The following is a 20,421-nucleotide window of genomic DNA, read 5'->3' as shown; positions in this document are numbered from 1 at the left end:
GTTTTGTTTCCATTATATTCTTCTCCACCTTGTAAGTTTGTAATATTTTTTTTTTGTCCACCAACTCTCTTTTTCTTTATATCCTCCCTTTTCAATAATTCCTTTTCTATAATTGCTATCTCCTTTTCCAACTGATCTACTTCCCGGTTGTATTCTTTTTTCATCTTAGTTACATAGCTTATTGTATATCCTTTAATGAAGGCTTTCATTGCATTTCATAGTATAAACTTATCTTTTATGGAGTCTGTGTTTATCTCAAAGTATGTTTTGATTTGGCATTCAAAAAACTCCCTAAATTCCTGTCTTTTGAGTAGCATGGGGTTTAACCTCCATCTATATGCCTTTGGTGGGATGTCCTCCAGTTCTATTGCTAATAGTAGGGGTGAATGATCAGAAAGTAGTCTAGCTTTATACTCAGTTTTCCTCACTCTCCCTTGAATTTGGGCCGACAACAAAAACGTATCTATCCTTGTGAATGTCATGTGCCTACTCAAGTAGTATGAATATTCCTTCTCTTTTTGATGTTGCCTCCTCCATATATCAATTAGTTTCATTTCTTGCATCGACTTAAGGATAAATTTGACTACTTTATTCTTTTTGTTTGTTATCTTTCCAGTTTTATCCAACACTGGATCCAAATTAAGGTTGAAATCCCCCACCCCCCATCAGAATGTTTCCCTGCATATCTGCTAACTTCAAAAAGATAACTTGCATAAATTCTTGATCTTCTTCATTAGGCGCGTAAATATTGAGCAAATTCCAACATTCTGAGTATATCTGACACTTTATCATTACGTACCTTCCCACTGGGTCAGCTATTTCCTCCTTTATCTTGATTGGTACATTTTTGTTTACTAGTATGGCTACACCCCTAGCTTTTGAATTGTATGATGCTGCCTCAACGTGTCCTACCCAGTCTCTCTTCAATTTGCTATGTTCCGCCTTAGTTAGATATGTTTCCTGTACAAATGCTCTATCTATTTTTCCCTTTTTGAGTAGTGTTAGTAGCCTCTTCCTTTTAATTTGGTTATGTATTCCATTTATGTTCATATAGTTCAACATAGCCATCTTATACCTTTGTTTTCACTTTTTTGCCTCCTCGGCTCCCCCATCTCCTTTCTTCCATTATTGTTTTTTAAGTTTTCCTTATTTTTCTCAATATACGACAACAAGCTTAAAACACAAAATACCCCAAAAATCCCCACAACAAATAACACAAAGTATACTTTTACCCCAAATAACATTGAACACCCCCCCCCCCCCACCACTTTGGGTTGCCCTTAATCCCTTGCCAGGCAACCACAACTCCCCTTTCCATTTGCTTTGTGATAATACTCGCAAGCATCAACCGATTTCACAGTATCAGGTTTCCCCCCCCTCCCCAGCCCCCCCCCCTGAGAAACACTATTCATTTTCTATACATATAACAAAGCTCTCTTTTTTTTCCCTCCCTTTCCCTTCTCTTTTTCAACGTTAAACCTCTGTATTTATATTTTCTCTCTTTTATATTACTATGTATTTTTATACATTTTCTTGCCAGTCTTTTTTCTTGTTACTCCTCCTCATCTCGCTTCCTATCCTGCAAACGTTCTGCGAATCCTTGGGCTTCCTTTGGATCCGAGAACAGTCTATTCTGTTCCCCATGGATGAATACTTCAAGGACTGCTGGGTGTCGCAGCACATAGTTATAGCCTTTCTTCCACAAAATTGTTTTTGCCATATTAAACTCCTTCCCTTCTTTAAAAGTTCAAAACTTATGTCTGGGTAAAAAAATATTTTTTGTCCCTTATATTCCAACAGCTGTTTGTTTTCTCTTACTTTACTCTTTGCCCATACCAGTATGTTCTCTCTTGTTGTGTATCTTAGAAGTTTAATCAAAATGGATCTCGGCTTTTGGTGTGGTTGCAGCATCGGGACCAGTGCTCGGTGTGCCGTTTCTATTTCTATTTCTTCTTTAGATCTGTCGCTCCCAACACCTTCGGGATCCATCTTTTTATACATTCCTGCATGTCTGTCCCTTCTTCGCCTTCTTTCAGGCCCACTATTTTTATGTTATTGCACCTACTATAGTTTTACAACATGTCAATTTTCTGGGATAACAAATCTTGTGTCTCCTTGATTTCTCTGTCTCTTTCCTCTTAATTCATTTATTTCCATTTCTACAGCTCTCTCGTTCTTCCACATTTTCTACTCTTTTCCCTATTTCTACAATGGGCAACTCTACACTTTGCATTTTGTCTTCTGCTCTTTCCATTTTCCTTTTAATTGTATTAAATTCAAGTGTTAATATTTATTTTAATGACCTCATATGGTCTTCAAAAAAGTCTTTATCTATAGTCTATCTATTTCCTTTACTTTCTTTCCTGTGTAGACCTTGGTCTTCTTGCTTTTCTTTTTCTGTATCTGTTACTTCTTCCTCTCTTCTCTGTGTCTCTTCTTTCCTCTCTGGTGTTTTATCTTCAGCTCTTTCTGGTGAGCCACTCCTGTCTCGTTGTTGGGCCTCCAGTTGCAGGGCCTCTCGTTGCTGGGTCCCCTGCTGCAGGACATCCTGTTGCTGGATGCCCTGCTGCCCATCGCCCCCTTCCTGCTCCTCATATTGTTGCTCGCTCCTGTCCTGTTCCTCCCGACTCTGGGCATCCCTCAGCTGGGCATCCCTCAGCTGGGCCCCCCTCTTGTCGCCGTCTTCTTTTGTATGAGCAGTTGCGCGTCTTTGTCTGGCTCCGATAGCCATTTTTGTAGTCCGTCGGTCGGGAGATCGCAGCTCCTCCAGGCACCTACCAGCTACGGGGGTTGGATGATCCCCTTCACGGTGGCTCCCTGCTCCCATGTGCAGGTAAGGCCATCTTCTTTCTTTTTCGGGGATTTTCTTTCTTCTTTTTTCTCTGTCATTCTGGCTTTCTCTCTTTTCGGTGCCATTTCCTGGTTACTTTATCCTCTTTTTCTTGTTTTCTGTTTGATTGGCTCTGTTTTGTTCAGATTTTTTTCCTTTTCTCTGGAGAAGGCTGGTTCGACTCGACTGGCCACTACTCCATCACGCGACTCCCCCACCCTTATCTCCTTCTTGAAGCATGGCAGTCACCCAAGGTATCTTAGGTTTCTATCTGGAGATCAGAACAGATCATGTCTGTAGGGTCGTAATATTGTCTCCAGAAAAAGGGAATTAAAAATTGTGCCTGAAATGGCTAAAACTAGTATATGATGTGATACTTTACTATTAAGAAGTAAGAGGTGCACCAAAGAAAAGGTACAAGGACTGCCTAAAGAAATCTCTTGGTGCCTGCCACATTGACCACCGCCAGTGGGCTGATAACGCCTCAAACCGTGCATCTTGGCGCCTCACAGTTTGGCGGGCAGCAGCCTCCTTTGAAGAAGACCGCAGAGCCCACCTCACTGACAAAAGGCAAAGGAGGAAAAACCCAACACCCAACCCCAACCAACCAATTTTCCCTTGCAACCGCTGCAATCGTGTCTGCCTGTCCCGCATCGGACTGGTCAGCCACAAACGAGCCTGCAGCTGACGTGGACTTTTTACCCCCTCCATAAATCTTCGTCCGCGAAGCCAAGCCAAAGAAGAAGAAGTAAGATGAATTTAAAACTGCTGATGCAAGTTGAGAGTAGCCTTGAGTGATAAGCACGATACCAAAGGTCTTTGGGAACTAGGGTCGGGAGGTGTCTGGAGTAACTCCTGAGTCCTGATAATACAGAAAAGAGAATTATTAAGCTGTGCTCAAAGATTAATTGATACAAATATTGGAAAGATTTATTTGACATTTAATGGAGGAATGTAAGATGTATCATGCCAGTTTATCTGTTTTCCTGTATAAATACAAACTTTATTGTTGTTGAAATTTAGAGTTCTGATGGTGGTGAAGGCTGCTGCTCCACTCTCTCCGCGGTGGTATTATGTTAATAAACTCTTAAAGCAAATCCCAAAGTCTCTGTCTTTAAGTTAATTTCCATGACAAAAGTGTACCCAATGTGGCTCTCATCAAGCTCTGTGTAGAGATGGAGTGTGCAAACTGTTGGAATCTAGGGGTTAAAACAGTATGAAATAAATGATTAATTAATAAGTGTATATTTACTGCATGGTTCAGGGAAAAAGGAATGTGATTAAGTGGCAATCACAGCATGGAGCAAAGTTGGCTGAACAAAATGGTCTCTCCAAAATACAGGGAGAGGAAATGCATAAAACGATTTAGGAGGAATGCTCAAACTAAAGGAGGTGGTGAGTAGCACAGGAGACACAGGCCAGATCAGAACAAAGAATGGCCTGTAAGAAACAAAGGGAATGGAAAACAAGTCTAGGAGGAAGATTAAGGCAGGAGGAGGTGTTAAAGAGAACAGCAGAAATTGGCTGGACAAGAACAGAATGGTGATTAGAAATATCTGGGGATGAATTAATTTCTGATCAACACAACGGGATAGTCTGGCCTGGAGGATTAAGATGGGAGTGCTACACCCCAGATATCTGCAAAACAGGAGATGACTTGTGATAACCCTTATGCAAAAAGATCTAGCAAAGGAAGACAACTTTTGTTCTGTATGATAATGAAATCTAGCAAAGGAAGCCAACTTTTGTTCTGTATGATAAGGCTGACCTATATAAACTGAACCAACTGGACAATAGGGGTCAGTCTTGGGGAGTAGCTCACTGTGCAGGTGACCTATGAACTAATGAGTGACCCAGAGCTCTGTTAAGTTTTATTCTTGTGCTGTGTAATAAATTGACTGTTGAACCGAATACCTTCTCCTATCACTTCATTCAAAGAACGCGCTGGACTCAGACTACACATAGACTAAATTAAGAGTAAGTTAAAGCCAGAGTCCGACAATTTGGTGACCCCGACGTGATGAAGATGGAGAAGTGACGGAAGAAAAAGATACGAAACACCGGTCGATTGTGGTGTGGTGATAACAACAAGTGACCATCCTACAAAGGGAGGTAAGCAGACGCCTGTTTTAACGAAGTTCTGCTATTGGCAAAGATAAATTGTGTGTTGTCACTACTCTGCAAAAGCCCTCGTTAAAGCCAAAGAATAAAACAAAAGGGGGTTGGAGTCCCCCTAGTAGAATGGGGTTGGAGTCCCCCTAGTAGAACGGGGTTGGAGTCCCCTGTAGTAGAAGGGGGTTGGAGTCTTCCTAGTAGAACAGGGTTGGAGTCCCCTGTAGTAGAAGGGGGTTGGAGTCCTCCTAGTAGAACGGGGTTGGAGTCCCCTCGTAGCGATCTCGAGAGATAGCTTTAGACACTTGGCCAATTAGAATAAGGTGTATGGTGATGGTTATTTGCTTCTATAGTGTGTAATAAGTATTTGATTAAGGATCGTGTGCCATAGTAGTGTATAAGTATCTGTATAAGGTGCATTGTGATGGTTATTTGTTTTCATAGTGTGTAATAAGTATTTGATTAAGGATCGTATACCATAGTAGTGGATAATCAGTATCTGTATAAGGTGTATTGTTTTATAGTTATTTGCTTCTATAGTGGATAAGTATCTGTTTAGGAATCGTCTAGTGTATCATAATACTTTATAATAAGTATTTGTTTAAGGATCGTGTGTAGTGTGCTGCTGGTGTTCATAATAACGTGAGAAGGGACGAAGTAAATTGCAGGGTGTCAAAATCCTACCAGGGGAGAGACCCAGTGAAGTACGAAGTCTAAAGGGTTAAAGATCAGAACGAAGATGGAAGGAGTAAATAGGGATGTAGGGCAAGAGCTCGGGGGAGATAGAGGGGTTCCCCCATCTGTAAACCGACAGTGGGAAAAAACAAGGAATCAATTACTGGGAGGATTACCGAAGGGAGAGGAGGTACAGGCTATGGCACGATACGAACAGATATGGAGAGAGCTGCAGAATCAGGGGAAGGTACCACAAGGGTTTGAAAAAATCCGGCTGGTACTGTACTTAGGAGAAGCAGAGAGGGAAGCAGCCAAGGAGGTACAGGAACATGAGGCAAAAGGACAAGGATCTATATGGAATAGAAGAAGGTTTAAACAACAGAGAGAAGTGAAGGAACAGAGAAGGGCAGATTTACACATTATGACATTGGCTTGCATGGCTGTGGAAGCGAACCTTCAACATGATATTAAACAGGGATCCCATAACACTAAGGAGAATATGGGGGAGGTGAAGCCGTCAGCCCCGTTATATCCAGAGTTACCGGAGACATTGCCACCACCTTATCCTATTCCCCAAATGCCAGCGATGCAGATAAGTGAGGGAATAGTGAATGTCACTGAGTTAACAGGTCCAGAACTACATGAGGCGATGGAGAGACTGAAGAGAGTTGCACAGGAGAGAGTGGAGGAAACAAAAGAGTGGGTGCACGAAGTACAGAACGATAGATGTGCAGTAAGGAAAAATAGTAGGGGCTTGGGAAGTACAGATGAGAGAGAGCTGGGACAAAAGGAGAATAGGAAGGGAAATGACCCAGCGAGTGTCAGATGGGAACAGGAGAGAGAGCAGAACGAGGATACTGATCTAGCTAGTGTGAGTGTTGAGAATGAAGAGGAGGAACAGCCAGTCATGATCAGGGGAAGCATGATCACACATAGAAGACAGAGTCAGGATTACCCTCGTTCCCCTTTGGGATATGCGTTGCGGGACAGGGAGGAAGTACGGCTTCCAGAAAGGTATAGACAGATGCCGCTAATTTATAAGGGTCCGCAAATTGGGGAGAGGTATCAACCCTTCTCATTCACCGACATGAATTGTATTTTGGATAAAATGCCACCTCCAACTGAGGGAGGTGGAGCGTGGATGGGAAAGATCTGCCAATATTTGGTCAAGTGCGGAGCATCGATCCTTTGTGGACCCAGCGGAATAGAGGTCACCTTTCCAAATGGATATTCTATGAACTGTTCATTAACTACACTGCATTCCAGTTCTCAGATGTTGTTGGCGGCAGCTGGAGGATCCGCGTCTGAGGGACAATGGGCTGACATTTACTGGGGGTTGTTGCAACCAGAGGACCCTCAGAAGGGAGGGCTGCTAAAACTTTATAATCAATGGAAGCCGTGGATCCAGACGTTACACCCGTATACCCCTCCCTCGGACCCTCCCCATATGACCCTCTTTTACGATAGGGATGGGGATGAAATGTATCAGCATGCCTTTTATGAAGAGGTAGAGGGCAGGCAATGGGAAATTAATTCGGACTACATAGTGGTAGGAAAGGAGGGAGTGGCCGCTGTGGAGGCACTGACATCTGAACAGCTGGAATGGTATGAGATGGCAGGTGAGGCCATTCCTCATGTCACCCTTGCAATTGGCACTACTCATCAGGCAAAAGATTTGGGACCGATGTGTCGGAACTTGAGGTCCCTAAGTGACTGGTCTGACACCCAAATACCGACAGTGCAGTTCTCCTCATCTGGTCAGGCATACAAAATTTTGTCTCCAACATATGATCAAGTCCTCCTTGAGCATAGACAGATTGAACGCTTTCATGGTAGAGAGAAGATGGATCACCCCGACTCGGCCCCTATGCTAGATTCTCTCCCTGAGAACCTGTGGTCAGTGGGACCAGCAGATGTGGGTTTTTGTCAGCAGGTTGATCCCATAACCTTCGAATTGTCAGATTACACCCCTATTTGGCAGATGCAGTATCCCCACAAACCTGAAGCTGAGGAAGGTTTGGCAAAGACCATTGATGGCCTTATGTATTCAGGGGTGTTGGAACATTCGCGTTCTAGTTGGAATACACCCATTTTACCGGTTCCTAAACAAGACACGGGCAAATATCGGATGGCCCATGACTTAAGGCGCATCAATGGTATTGTGAGAACACCCACAGTTCCAGTACCAAACCCATATACTGCCATGACTGCTTTAACCCCCAACCACAAGTGGTTCTCTTGCATAGATTTAGCGAATGCTTTCTTTTGCTTGCCGCTGGCAGAACCATTAAGAGATGTGTTTTTGTTCACGTATAGAGGTAGAAAGTTGCGGTATACTAGGCTTCCACAGGGCTTTATTTTATCTCCAGGGATTTTCAATCAGGTGTTGAAAGAACAGCTGGGGGGGCTAGCACTGCCAGGTGGGGTAGTTCTGATCCAGTATGTAGATGACATCCTATTAGCAGCACCTGATCATACTTCCTGTTTGGAGGCCACCTGTCTCCTGCTAGTGCAGCTGTTCAAGGCAGGCTTTAAAGTCTCTCGCTCAAAGCTGCAATGCTGCAGGCAGGTGGTCACCTTTTTAGGGAGAATGGTCTCAGCGAAAGGCACAGGGATTTCCCCTGCACATCGAACAGCGATACTACATCATACAAAACCAAAGACAGTTAAAGAGATGCTTTCGTTTTTGGGTTTGTCAGGTTATAGTAGGCAGTTTATCCCATCGTATGGTGAGTTGACACATCCACTGCGAACTTTGGTGAATGATCAGGGGATGAGGAACCTGGGAGCTACACTTGATTGGACTGCACAGGCTGAGATGAGTTTTATTCTATTGAAGCAAGCTCTTACAACAGCTACAGATTTGGCGATTCCAAATTATAAACTGCCTTTCTTTTTGGATGTTTCTGAAAAAGCACACACAATTGATGGTGTTCTTTTTCAGAAAAAAGGGGGTGGAAGATGTGTGCTCATGTATGTGAGTATCACACTAGACCCAACGGAAGACAGACACCCACCATGTACGAGACATGCAGCGGGAGTAGCAAAGATTTTACAAAAGGTGGCACACATAGTAATGGGACATGGCCTGACGGTATTAACAACACATAGCATTGTAGCATTTGTGAGCTCGACAGCATTTACAATGACTTCACTAAGGCAGACGAGACTAGAAAAGATCCTGAATGCTCCAAATGTTACATTTACCCATGAAGGCATTAACATGGCAGACAATATGGGAGAGGGAGAACCACACTGTTGTGAGAAGAGGGTAGTGAAGGATATTAAAATAAGACCTGACTTACAGGCTACACCCTTAAGAGAACCAGATGAAACCTTGTTTACAGATGGGTGTTGTTACAGACACCCCACGGATGGATTGAAAGCTGCCTATGCGGTGGTACGAAAATCTACAGGAGGATTTGAAGAAATCATTACAGGGACAGTGAGAGGAAAGGAGTCAGCACAACTCGCAGAACTACAGGGAATGATAGCAGCATTAGAATGGGCAGAAGGGAAGGAGGTCAATATATATACAAACTCGGCATATGTGGTAGGGACAATTCAGGTTGAACTTAGTCAATGGATTAGAAGTGGGTTTTTAACAGCAGCAATGACCCCAATTAAACACGAGAAGGATGTTAGGAAACTGGCTGAGGCCCTCCTGAAACCAAGGGCATTAGCAGTTCTTAAATGTAAAGGACATGATAGAACAGATACGATGGTGGCTCGGGGAAATCAGGAAGCGGACATGGCCGCTAAAAGGGCAGCAGGATACGGCCCTCAGTTTATTATGATACAGGCAGACAGAACAGCACATGACTTATTACCACCGTGTAGGGTAGAAGTAATAGTACAGGAACAAGCAAAGGCATCACCTCAGGAAAGGATGGTATGGGAGGAAAGGGGGGCAACCAAGGATCAAGCACTATGGAGATCGATAGACGGGAGGCCAGTTTTACCATCTGGACTCATGAAACCCCTCCTCGAGGAGGCGCATGGGCTAACACACTGTGGAAAGAAGCAGATGATAAGGTACTTGATACATTGGTGGCACCCCTTCCTGCCGGCGATGGTGGAGAACCATATTAGAGAGTGTGATGTATGTATAGCTTTCAATGTAAAGGCGACTGTAAAGCCACATGAAGGTCAGTTCCCGCTACCTAAGTTACCAGGGCAGGAAATCGTACTTGATTATACGGACATGATTGAGAGGGTAAGTGGCTATCGATACCTCTTAGTAGCAGTAGATGTGTTCACAGGGTGGCCGGAGGCAATCCCTGCCAAAAGAGAAGATGCAAGGACGGTATGTAAATTCCTGATCAACCAGTATATTCCGAGACACGGATTTCCTAGAAAAATCAGGTCTGATAATGGAAGTCATTTTAAGAATAATAATCTACAGGAGGTAGAAGCAATGTTGGGATTGAAACATGCCTTTGGAACGGTGTACCATCCGCAATCCCAAGGGAAAGTGGAGAGGATGAACCAAACAATAAAAAGTAAGATCGGGAAAATACAGGCACGGACCAAACTAAATTGGGTGGATGCATTGCCCCTGGCATTAATATCAATAAGGAGTTCGGTAAGTTCTGTGACAGGATTTACTCCATATGAACTACAAACAGGGCACCAGTTTCCAGGACCGGGAGCCGGAATTCAGACTACGAAGAATGAGGTAAGCTCAATGGGATGCAAGCTTTATTATGAAAAACTAACGGCTCTGGTGTCAGATTTTTCACAACAGGTCACAAGTCCCAACAGAGAAGGGGAAACACTGATACCTTCAGTCGCGGAGTGGGTTCTGCTAAAGGTCATCAAAAGAAAGTGGACGGAGCCCAGGTGGACAGGACCCTACAGAGTGGTGGAGAGGACGTCCCACACGGTTCGACTACAAGGAAAAGGCGAGACGTGGTATCATTGGAGTCAGTGTGCAGCAACGGACCCACCGACACGGACACTGGAACAGATTCGAACGGAGGTGACTGAGAACCTGTGAAGCAACCACGGACTAAGAACACTTAACGTCCCTTTTTAAAGAGACTATTGGACTACAGTGACTGTGTATCAGTGGTTGACGGCATAATCAATTTATTGGCATCAAAACAATGAAAGGAGCTGGGATGAATACTATGTGGGGACTATGGGTACTGGTATTCCGAGCCCTTGAAGGGGCTGGAGTAGAAAACCACTGTACAAAGTGTGTGCACTCGGCCTGGGGGTCACACAACGAAAAAGAACAGTACTTTGCTGATTGGACTAACTTTCCTGAACACTGTGTGGGGACTCACACGGGACGTAAGTGTGTGCATAATGGACAAGTGTATGATGTTAAATTCAATAAGGGCTCTTTACAGTTCACGTCAAATCGAGACCGCTGTCCCCAAGGAGTAACATGGTTTTGTACCCCGGAGGGAGACCAAGATAAGGAGAAAGGGGGCTCAATTCCCATTCAGAGGATACAGTGGGACCCCATGTGGCAAAAGAGAAAACAACCATACGTATGGGACAGAGATAAGGGGGATATCTATGCCAACGCTAAACGCCAGGCTGCCACTCACAGAGTAGGGGACAACAGATGGGTAGACCTTTGCCAAACTACGGCAGAACTCTTGGGGGTTAAAAACTGTTGGGTATGTGGGGGACCCACAAGAGATGGATCATGACCATGGAGCGGGGAGCCCCTGGATGTATGGGAGTTGATGAGTTTTCACGGATCGGCAGATGAAACGCGCCCCCGCCAGACATGGCATCTAGCTAATCACCCATTAGGAGAGGAATGTATCAGGAAGGAGCAAGGCAAGCATTATAAAGGAGATTCGAGGTGCACAAGGGTTAAGATCTTGGGGAAGTTCCCTCGATGGCATCCTCAGCGACCCCGGTGGTTCCTGTCCCCACAGAAGGTAACACATTGTAGACCTATAACAGATAACTCCCGTGGGAAAGGGGTATGGAATTGCACGGGCGTTAATCCATATGAAGGGGTTCCCTCACTCAGACAATTTTGGGCTCATCCCTATCCACACGGATTTGCCCCAGAGGGTTTATATTGGATTTGTGGGAATACGTCTTACACTTTTTTGGAGCCAGACTGGAGGGGAACGTGCTGTGTAGGTATCATTCAACCACAATTTGTGCTGTTACCACAGAACGACTCCCATCAGTTAGCAGCGCGTGTATATCAGGGGCTCCGCCAGAAGAGGGATTTAAAGATCGGTGAGTGGGGAGAGGACTGGCCTCCAGAGCGCATTATTTCTTATTATGGACCTGCCACTTGGGCACAGGATGGGTCCTGGGGATATCGAACCCCAATTTACATGTTAAACCGTCTGATTCGTTTACAAGCTATTTTGGAAATTATCACCAATGACACCGCCGCAGCCCTTGATCTGTTGGCAGAAGAGCAGCAACAGATTAGGGCCACGGTGTTTCAGAACCGCTTAGCTTTAGACTACTTGTTAGCCACTGAAGGGGGTGTGTGTGGGAAATTGAATCTCACTAATTGTTGTTTAAAAATCGATGACAATGGGCAAGCAGTAAAAGAGATTTCATCTGGCATTCGCAAATTAGCTCATGTCCCAGTGCAGAACTGGCGACCCTGGGGCAGCTCCTGGCTGGGAAACTTGTTCTCTGGAGCCTGGGGATGGATACAGACTGCAGTGCTAGTTGCTGGAGTTGTGGTGTTGGCGTTGGTCCTGATCCCGTGCATCCTTCCCTGCCTCCAGTGCCTGATTCAACGAGCGTTGTCACAGAGAGACATCCCCAGACCCCAAGGCATGTATTTGTCACTACTGCCCTCCCAAGAGTATAGTGACTACAAGAGGTCAGAGATGCCGGCCCTTGCAATAACTCCTGAGGTCTCGGTCTAATAAGGTAACAAGTGGTTGGACTCATTTTCATGAGACCAAAAGGGGGACTGTTGAAATCTAGGGGTTAAAACAGTATGAAATAAATGATTAATTAATAAGTGTATATTTACTGCATGGTTCAGGGAAAAAGGAATGTGATTAAGTGGCAATCACAGCATGGAGCAAAGTTGGCTGAACAAAATGGTCTCTCCAAAATACAGGGATAGGAAATGCATAAAACGATTTAGGAGGAATGCTCAAACTAAAGGAGGTGGTGAGTAGCACAGGAGACACAGGCCAGATCAGAACAAAGAATGGCCTGTAAGAAACAAAGGGAATAGAAAACAAGTCTAGGAGGAAGATTAAGGCAGGAGGAGGTGTTAAAGAGAACAGCAGAAATTGGCCGGACAAGAACAGAATGGTGATTAGAAATATCTGGGGATGAATTAATTTCTGATCAACACAACGGGATAGTCTGGCCTGGAGGATTAAGATGGGAGTGCTACACCCCAGATATCTGCAAAACAGGAGATGACTTGTGATAACCCTTATGCAAAAAGATCTAGCAAAGGAAGACAACTTTTGTTCTGTATGATAATGAAATCTAGCAAAGGAAGACAACTTTTGTTCTGTATGATAATGAAATCTAGCAAAGGAAGCCAACTTTTGTTCTGTATGATAAGGCTGACCTATATAAACTGAACCAACTGGACAATAGGGGTCAGTCTTGGGGAGTAGCTCACTGTGCAGGTGACCTATGAACTAATGAGTGACCCAGAGCTCTGTTAAGTTTTATTCTTGTGCTGTGTAATAAATTGACTGTTGAACCGAATACCTTCTCCTATCACTTCATTCAAAGAACGCGCTGGACTCAGACTACACATAGACTAAATTAAGAGTAAGTTAAAGCCAGAGTCCGACAACACCAAGTGTCAATATGTGCAGATGTTGAGCTTGTTCCCCATGTCGATGGGATGGGCCTAGCCTCATTGGTGTGCAATATTCTTTTCAATTGTACTTTTCAACACCAATTATCCATCAGCAAAAAACTTTCTGCAGAATAACACTTTTTACTACAAGTATATTGGATCAATATGTAATATCCTAGAGGCCTTGTAGGAGAAAATACTAGTAGATACATAGCACATACAATAGTAGATTACAGAAACAGGGTTTTGGCCCACATTTCTGAGCCAAACATTACTATTGAATCTGCTTCCACCACTACTCTGGCAGTCCATTCTAGGCATTTAAAATCCTAAAATCCTATGTGAAATATAAACTAGCCTCACACATCTCCTTTGAACTTCACCCCTCTTGCTCCTTACCTTAAATACATGACATTTTCACCACGGGAGAAAAAACATTGTGACTATGTATTCCCATCGATTGCCTCTCATAACATTGTAAACTTCTATCAGAACCTCTAACATTAAAGAAAGAACAACCCAAATTTATCCAACCTGTCTTCATAGCTCATACCTTCTCATATCTTCTGTATCCTTTCCCTAATTTTCCACATCCTACCTGTAATGGGATCATCAAAATGGCACACAATACTCCAAGTGCACCACTACCACCAAAAGTTTATATAGTTTTAACATCATTTCCTGACTCTTAAACCCAATGGACTCAGTGAAAGCAAGCATGCCACATTATTTAACACCCTGAAAATTTGTCATCTACAAAATTACTAACCCACCTACCTACTTTTTCATCCAAGTCATTTATAACTTTATAACTTTATCACAAACACCACTAGTCACAGAGGTCCAGCCAGAATAACAACTTTCCCACACTACCCTCTGCCCAGGTAGAGCAGGTTTTCCTCCTTCATGCAAACCATAACTACACTTACATTAGGTTCGGCAGTGGCAGGGAGGACACCGTCTCAACCAGGGACTTGGCATCAGACGAACCCGCCCTCCCCCAACCCGCATATGTCAACCCCAGCCCCCAGGCCACCCTTCTGCGTGGCACCACACCAGCCACACACACCCCTGCCCCCAGGCCCCCCACTTCCTCTCTGACCAGTGGCCAGGAGCCAGTCCTACGACAGTCACAGAGACTCTGGCGGCTGCCGGATTGTCTCAACCTGTAAATATTGTATGTCCATAGTGGGTGTGATTCCTTGTTACTGCCCCCTCCGGGTCAATTTTAAAGAAAGGGGTGAATGTGGTGGTACACCACCGGCCTACTGCAGGGGGAAACCTCTGTACCTGCAGGAGTGTAAGGGGACAGGACAACACCTGGACGGCTGTCAATCAGTCGGCCTGAATGGATCAAGCCCCACCCGGTCCCGAGGCCTCACTCAGAGTTGCTGCAGCCACAGTTAGCCTGGCTCTGTGGAAGTCTTTGTGGATTAAAGCCTGTTGTACAATCTTTATCTTTGTGTGTGTGTGTGTGTGTGTGTGTGTGTGTGTGTGTGTGTGTGTGTGTGTGTGTGTGTGTGAGATTCTGGCTAACAGTACACTACAGTGCTACAGATAAGACAATCTGTAAATTTACCAAAATGGAAAATGACAGAATGCTATTTATCAAGGTTTGCCCTGAGGAGCTGTATAACAAAAAAGATGTGTTCTGCAGGCTGTTCGCAGGGACACATACTGAGACAGGCATCAACAGATGCTGGAAGGTTATCAGCTCGTTAGAAGATGCACTGTAATCTCCTGAAAACTTGTTGTGCTTCTAGCATAAGAAGATATCTAAATGTGAATAATGCTTCTGGCACATTCCAAGGTGCAGAAGTACTTGTTGAAGAAGTCAATAAACCTTGCAGTCACTGCAAAAGTCACGTGAGAAACCAGAGTCTTAGGAGCCTGGCCATTGAGAGGCAGTGCCCTTTGTAATTTCAAATACTTTCACCAATGATATTGATGAAGGAGAAAATGTCAGTGGCACAGGCACCTTGTGAGAAAAGGCAAAGAATTGATGGTACAATTAATGTAGATAAAGCTACTCATTATGTGTATGTGTGTGTGTATTTTATTTATGTAGCCCACAAGTTTTTCAAGCTTTGTTGGGACCAAGGAAAACTGCCTCAGGACCTTCGTGATGCCACTATCATCACCCTGTACAAAAACAAAGGCGAGAAATCAGACTGCTCAAACTACAGGGGAATCACGCTGCTCTCCATTGCAGGCAAAATCTTCGCTAGGATTCTCCTAAATAGAATAATACCTAGTGTCGCCGAGAATATTCTCCCAGAATCACAGTGCGGCTTTCGCGCAAACAGAGGAACTACTGACATGGTCTTTGCCCTCAGACAGCTCCAAGAAAAGTGCAGAGAACAAAACAAAGGACTCTACATCACCTTTGTTGACCTCACCAAAGCCTTCGACACCGTGAGCAGGAAAGGGCTTTGGCAAATACTAGAGCGCATCAGATGCCCCCCAAAGTTCCTCAACATGGTTATCCAACTGCACGAAAACCAACAAGGTCGGGTCAGATACAGCAATGAGCTCTCTGAACCCTTCTCCATTAACAATGGCATGAAGCAAGGCTGCGTTCACGCACCAACCCTCTTTTCAATCTTCTTCAGCATGATGCTGAACCAAGCCATGAAAGACCTCAACAATGAAGACGCTGTTTACATCCAGTACCGCACGGATGGCAGTCTCTTCAATCTGAGGCGCCTGCAAGCTCACACCAAGACACAAAGGAAACTTGTCCGTGAACTACTCTTTGCAGACGATGCCGCTTTAGTTGCCCATTCAGAGCCAGCTCTTCAGCGCTTGACGTCCTGTTATGCGGAAACTGCCAAAATGTTTGGCCTGGAAGTCAGCCTGAAGAAAACTGAGGTCCTCCATCAGCCAGCTCCCCACCATGACTACCAGCCCCCCCACATCTCCATCGGGCACACAAAACTCAAAACGATCAACCAGTTTACCTATCTCGGCTGCACCATTTCATCAGATGCAAGGATCGACAACGAGATAGACAACAGACTCGCCAAGGCAAATAGCGCCTTTTGAAGACTACACAAAAGAGTCTGGAAAAACAACCAACTGAAAAACCTCACAAAGATAAGCGTATACAGAGCCGTTGTCAAACCCACACTCCTGTTCGGCTCCGAATCATGGGTCCTCTACCGGCATCACCTACGGCTCCTAGAACGCTTCCACCAGCGTTGTCTCCGCTCCATCCTCAACATTCATTGGAGCGCTTTCATCCCTAACGTCGAAGTACTCGAGATGGCAGAGGTCGACAGCATCGAGTCCACGCTGCTGAAGATCCAGCTGCACTGGGTGGGTCACGTCTCCAGAATGGAGGACCATCGCCTTCCCAAGATCGTGTTATATGGCAAGCTCTCCACTGGCCACCATGACAGAGGTGCACCAAAGAAAAGGTACAAGGACTGCCTAAAGAAATCTCTTGGTGCCTGCCACATTGACCACCGCCAGTGGGCTGATATCGCCTCAAACCTTGCATCTTGGTGCCTCACAGTTCGGCGGGCAGCAACCTCCTTTGAAGAAGACCGCAGAGCCCACCTCACTGACAAAAGGCAAAGGAGGAAAAACTCAACACCCAACCCCAACCAACCAATTTTCCCCTGCAACCGCTGCAACCGTGTCTGCCTGTCCCGCATCGGACTTGTCAGCCACAAACGAGCCTGCAGCTGACGTGGACATTTACCCCCTCCATAAATCTTCGTCCGCGAAGCCAAGCCAAAGAAAGAAGAGCCCACAAGATATAGGAGCAGAAGTAGTCCATTCAGCCCACTCTGCCTTTATCCCTTCAAGATTATTTTGTTGTCATACAATAAAACAGAAAATATGATATGACATTAAATTTCATTTAATCTACCGTAAGGCAAAGATTCGCTCTCAACAAAAAATGCCCAGTACCCCTGACAGCCAGAGAAAGAAAATCAAAAGAGAGTCCCTCCAGAGTTACTGAATGTCCATGGCTTCACCTCCAGCACTCACGCAGTCTCTGCAGCCACACAGACTTCAGTGCAAACCATCAGCCACCGTGAACCAGATGTACACCACTGACATGATCAGGAAGACTCCAGCATCCTCTCGCATCCCTGTTCTGATATCTGAAACCCCTTCAACCAATCTCGAACCAGTCTCCAGCAGTCCTGGAGTGGTCTCCCATTTTCTTGTGCTTTGCGCCAGTCCTCTATTTCCCCAGTCTGCAACCCTTGTAGCCAGTGCCGATCATAGGCATCACCATATTGGGCCCAGACTCCTGCGGTCGTGGGATTTTAAAATAAAACATTGTCAGCTCCTTTAACAGGCCATTTAAAGCCTGTACAGAGCCAATTGTTCTGGGCGGTTGTTGGATCCCTCAGGGAGATCTGAGACTTTGCTCCCCATTCTCCGTGGGTCCACACCAGCAGCAGTGCTGCCATTACAGCAGCTTAAAATAAAAATATAAAGCATTATGTTTGTTTTTTACTACCTCATCAACCTAACCTGCTATCCATTATGGAATCTGTAGACATTACTCCAGATTGCACTCTTCCACAGCTATCACAGCTATCCTACTTTTTATTGTGTACTCCCTTAGTAAAGAAAGCAAAAATGCTGGAGGAACTCAGCAGGTAACGCAGCATATATAGGAGGTAAAGATAAACATTTTTTTTTAATTTAACCAAAAATAGACCTTATTCACAATAAATTATTTACAGAAGAAAAACATTCAAAGTCTCCTTGTATCTTTAGTGTTGTACCATACATTTACATCACTGTACAATGTTTCATTAAGCAGCATTTCCATCACCAGGGCAGTGTCATTATTCACTCCTTTATTGTTTGAGGGGCTCAGCCCCTCAATGCCTGGTAACAGAAGGACTCCAGAATGTGGTCCTTCCCCACAGCATTCTCGGATTTGCTGCACCAAGCCTCAGTGCGTCCCTCAGCATTCCAGCACCAACATCTCAGTCTGCTGAAAGACTAACAGTTTCAGAATGACCTTCCAGTAGTTCTGGTTGTCCAACTCTTTTGCCCCTTTTTCAGTGGCACCTTGTTCCAAGAACTGACGGCCAGTTTACTGGTTAAGGGTCCAGTGGAAAAGCAAATCAATAAGCATGCCGGCGTCAAATCACACAAAATCACGCTTGGGATTGACGACCTTGACCCATTTTCACATCCCTGGTGTCTGCTGACGCTGGTGTGCCGATTAACCCAGTGAAAAGGACAAGTCACATGGGATGTTTTCAGTTGAAGGTAGATTCTCCTGTCCCCGGGGATGACTTGTGGTCAATGTGAAAGCAGGTAGTATCCCAGTTAAAAGTGGCCCAGTGGGAACAGCAAAATGGCTTCTTTAACTGGGACATTGAATAGCCAATTAACTGAGGATGCCAGTGAATAAAGGGCCTGGGAACTTCCCTAAATCAGAGTCCTCTATCAATCAACTTCAGGAGATGAACCATGACAAGGACCCTTGCATCCTTCTCCACCCTACTCTTAGCGAATCTTCATTCTGCAAAGTGATGTGCAACTATCTCCTCTCAAGTGCAATCATCTCGGGGACATGTGGGTAATCTTCCAGTTGTACAGTAAGGATCTAACTGTGAGGGCTCCTCTCACTGGGAGCCAGGCCAAGTTCTGATGCTGGTTTGTGAACATTGGTGATGAAGCATTCAGCCAGATAACCTAGACCAGTGGTTCTCAACCTTTTTCTTTTCACTCACATACCAGTTTAAGTAATCCTTATGCCATCGGATTAGTAAGGGATTGCTTAAGGTGGTATGTGAGTGGAAAGGGAAGGTTGAGAATCACTGACCTGGACAGTCTCCTCTGGGGACCATCCACAGTGTCCATTGAGTCCTCGTCTCTCAGTGTCTGCAGTGCATTCCGTGCGGACCACTGCTTGATCACCTTGTGGTCAAAGGTGTTTGTCTGGATAACCTTTCCACAAAGGTTAGGTGGTGTGGCAAAGTCCAGCTGACTGGGATATTGTGAGGCAATGGAGCCAGGCCTATCCATCACATCACCTGGCACAGGTCGAACTGGGAGGGCAATTCATCCTTTGGTTCCACGCACAGCCTGTTGCAGCACACTCAAAGGTGGTCATCAGGATGGGGTCCATGTTGGGTATTGTTGGAATCTAGGGGTTAAAACATTATGAAATAAATGATTAATTAATAAGTGTATATTTACTGCATGGTTCAGGGGAAAAGAGGAATGTGATTAAGTGGCAATCACATCATGGAGCAAAGTTGGCTGAGCAAAATTGTCTGCTCCAAAATACAGGGAGAGGAAATGCATAAAACGATTTAGGAGGAATGCTCAAACTAAAGGAGGTGGTGAGTAGCACAGGAGACACAGGCCAGACCAGAACAAAGAATGGCCTGCAAGAAACAAAGGGAATGGAAAACCAGTCTAGGAGGAAGATTAAGGCAGGAGGAGGTGTTAAAGAGAACAGCAGAAATTGGCCAGACAAGAACAGAATGGTGATTAGAAATATCTGGGGATGAATTAATTTCTGATCAACATAACAGGATAGTCTGGCCTGGAGGATTAAGATGGGAGTGCTACACCCCAGATATCTGCCAAACAGGAGATGACTTGTGATAACCCTTATGCAAAAAGATCTAGCAAAGGAAGACAACTTTTGTTCTGTATGATAATGAAATCTAGCAAAGGAAGCCAACTTTTGTTCTGTATGATAAGGTTGACCTATATAAACTGAGCCAACTGGACAATAGGGGTCAGTCTTGGGGAGTAGCTCACTGTGCAGGTGACCTATGAACTAATGATTGACCCAGAGCTCTGTTAAGTTTTATTCTTGTGCTGTGTAATAAATTGACTGTTGAACCGAATACCTTCTCCTATCACTTCATTCAAAGAACACGCTAGACTCAGACTACACATAGACTAAATTAAGAGTAAGGTAAAGCCAGAGTCCGACAGTATGCACTTACCCCCATTGTCTAGCAACTTGTACATGCAACCGTGAGAAACAGAAATACCTTCACAGAATTTGCTCGAGACAAAAATTGAG

At 44.7% G+C, this 20,421-nt stretch overlaps 1 protein-coding gene across 1 annotated transcript in view; it reads left to right on the top strand.

The window, feature by feature from the left end:
- The window catches only part of LOC138757300 (uncharacterized), a 40,407-nt gene extending 29,785 nt beyond the window's left edge, over positions 1 to 10,622 (top strand). Inside the window, exon 2 of the mRNA XM_069924382.1 lies at positions 4,769 to 10,622. Coding sequence (XP_069780483.1) covers positions 5,682 to 10,616 — 4,935 coding nt within the window. The 5' untranslated portion in view covers positions 4,769 to 5,681 and the 3' untranslated portion in view covers positions 10,617 to 10,622. The remainder of the gene's footprint in view (positions 1 to 4,768) is intronic.
- Positions 10,623 to 20,421: the final 9,799 nt, after the last annotated feature.

This window comes from Narcine bancroftii, chromosome 3 (assembly GCF_036971445.1).
Source record: "Narcine bancroftii isolate sNarBan1 chromosome 3, sNarBan1.hap1, whole genome shotgun sequence".
Classification (NCBI taxonomy): Eukaryota; Metazoa; Chordata; class Chondrichthyes; order Torpediniformes; family Narcinidae; genus Narcine; species Narcine bancroftii.
Note: the sequence above shows the minus strand (reverse complement) of the source record. Positions and strands in the feature narration are given on the sequence as shown.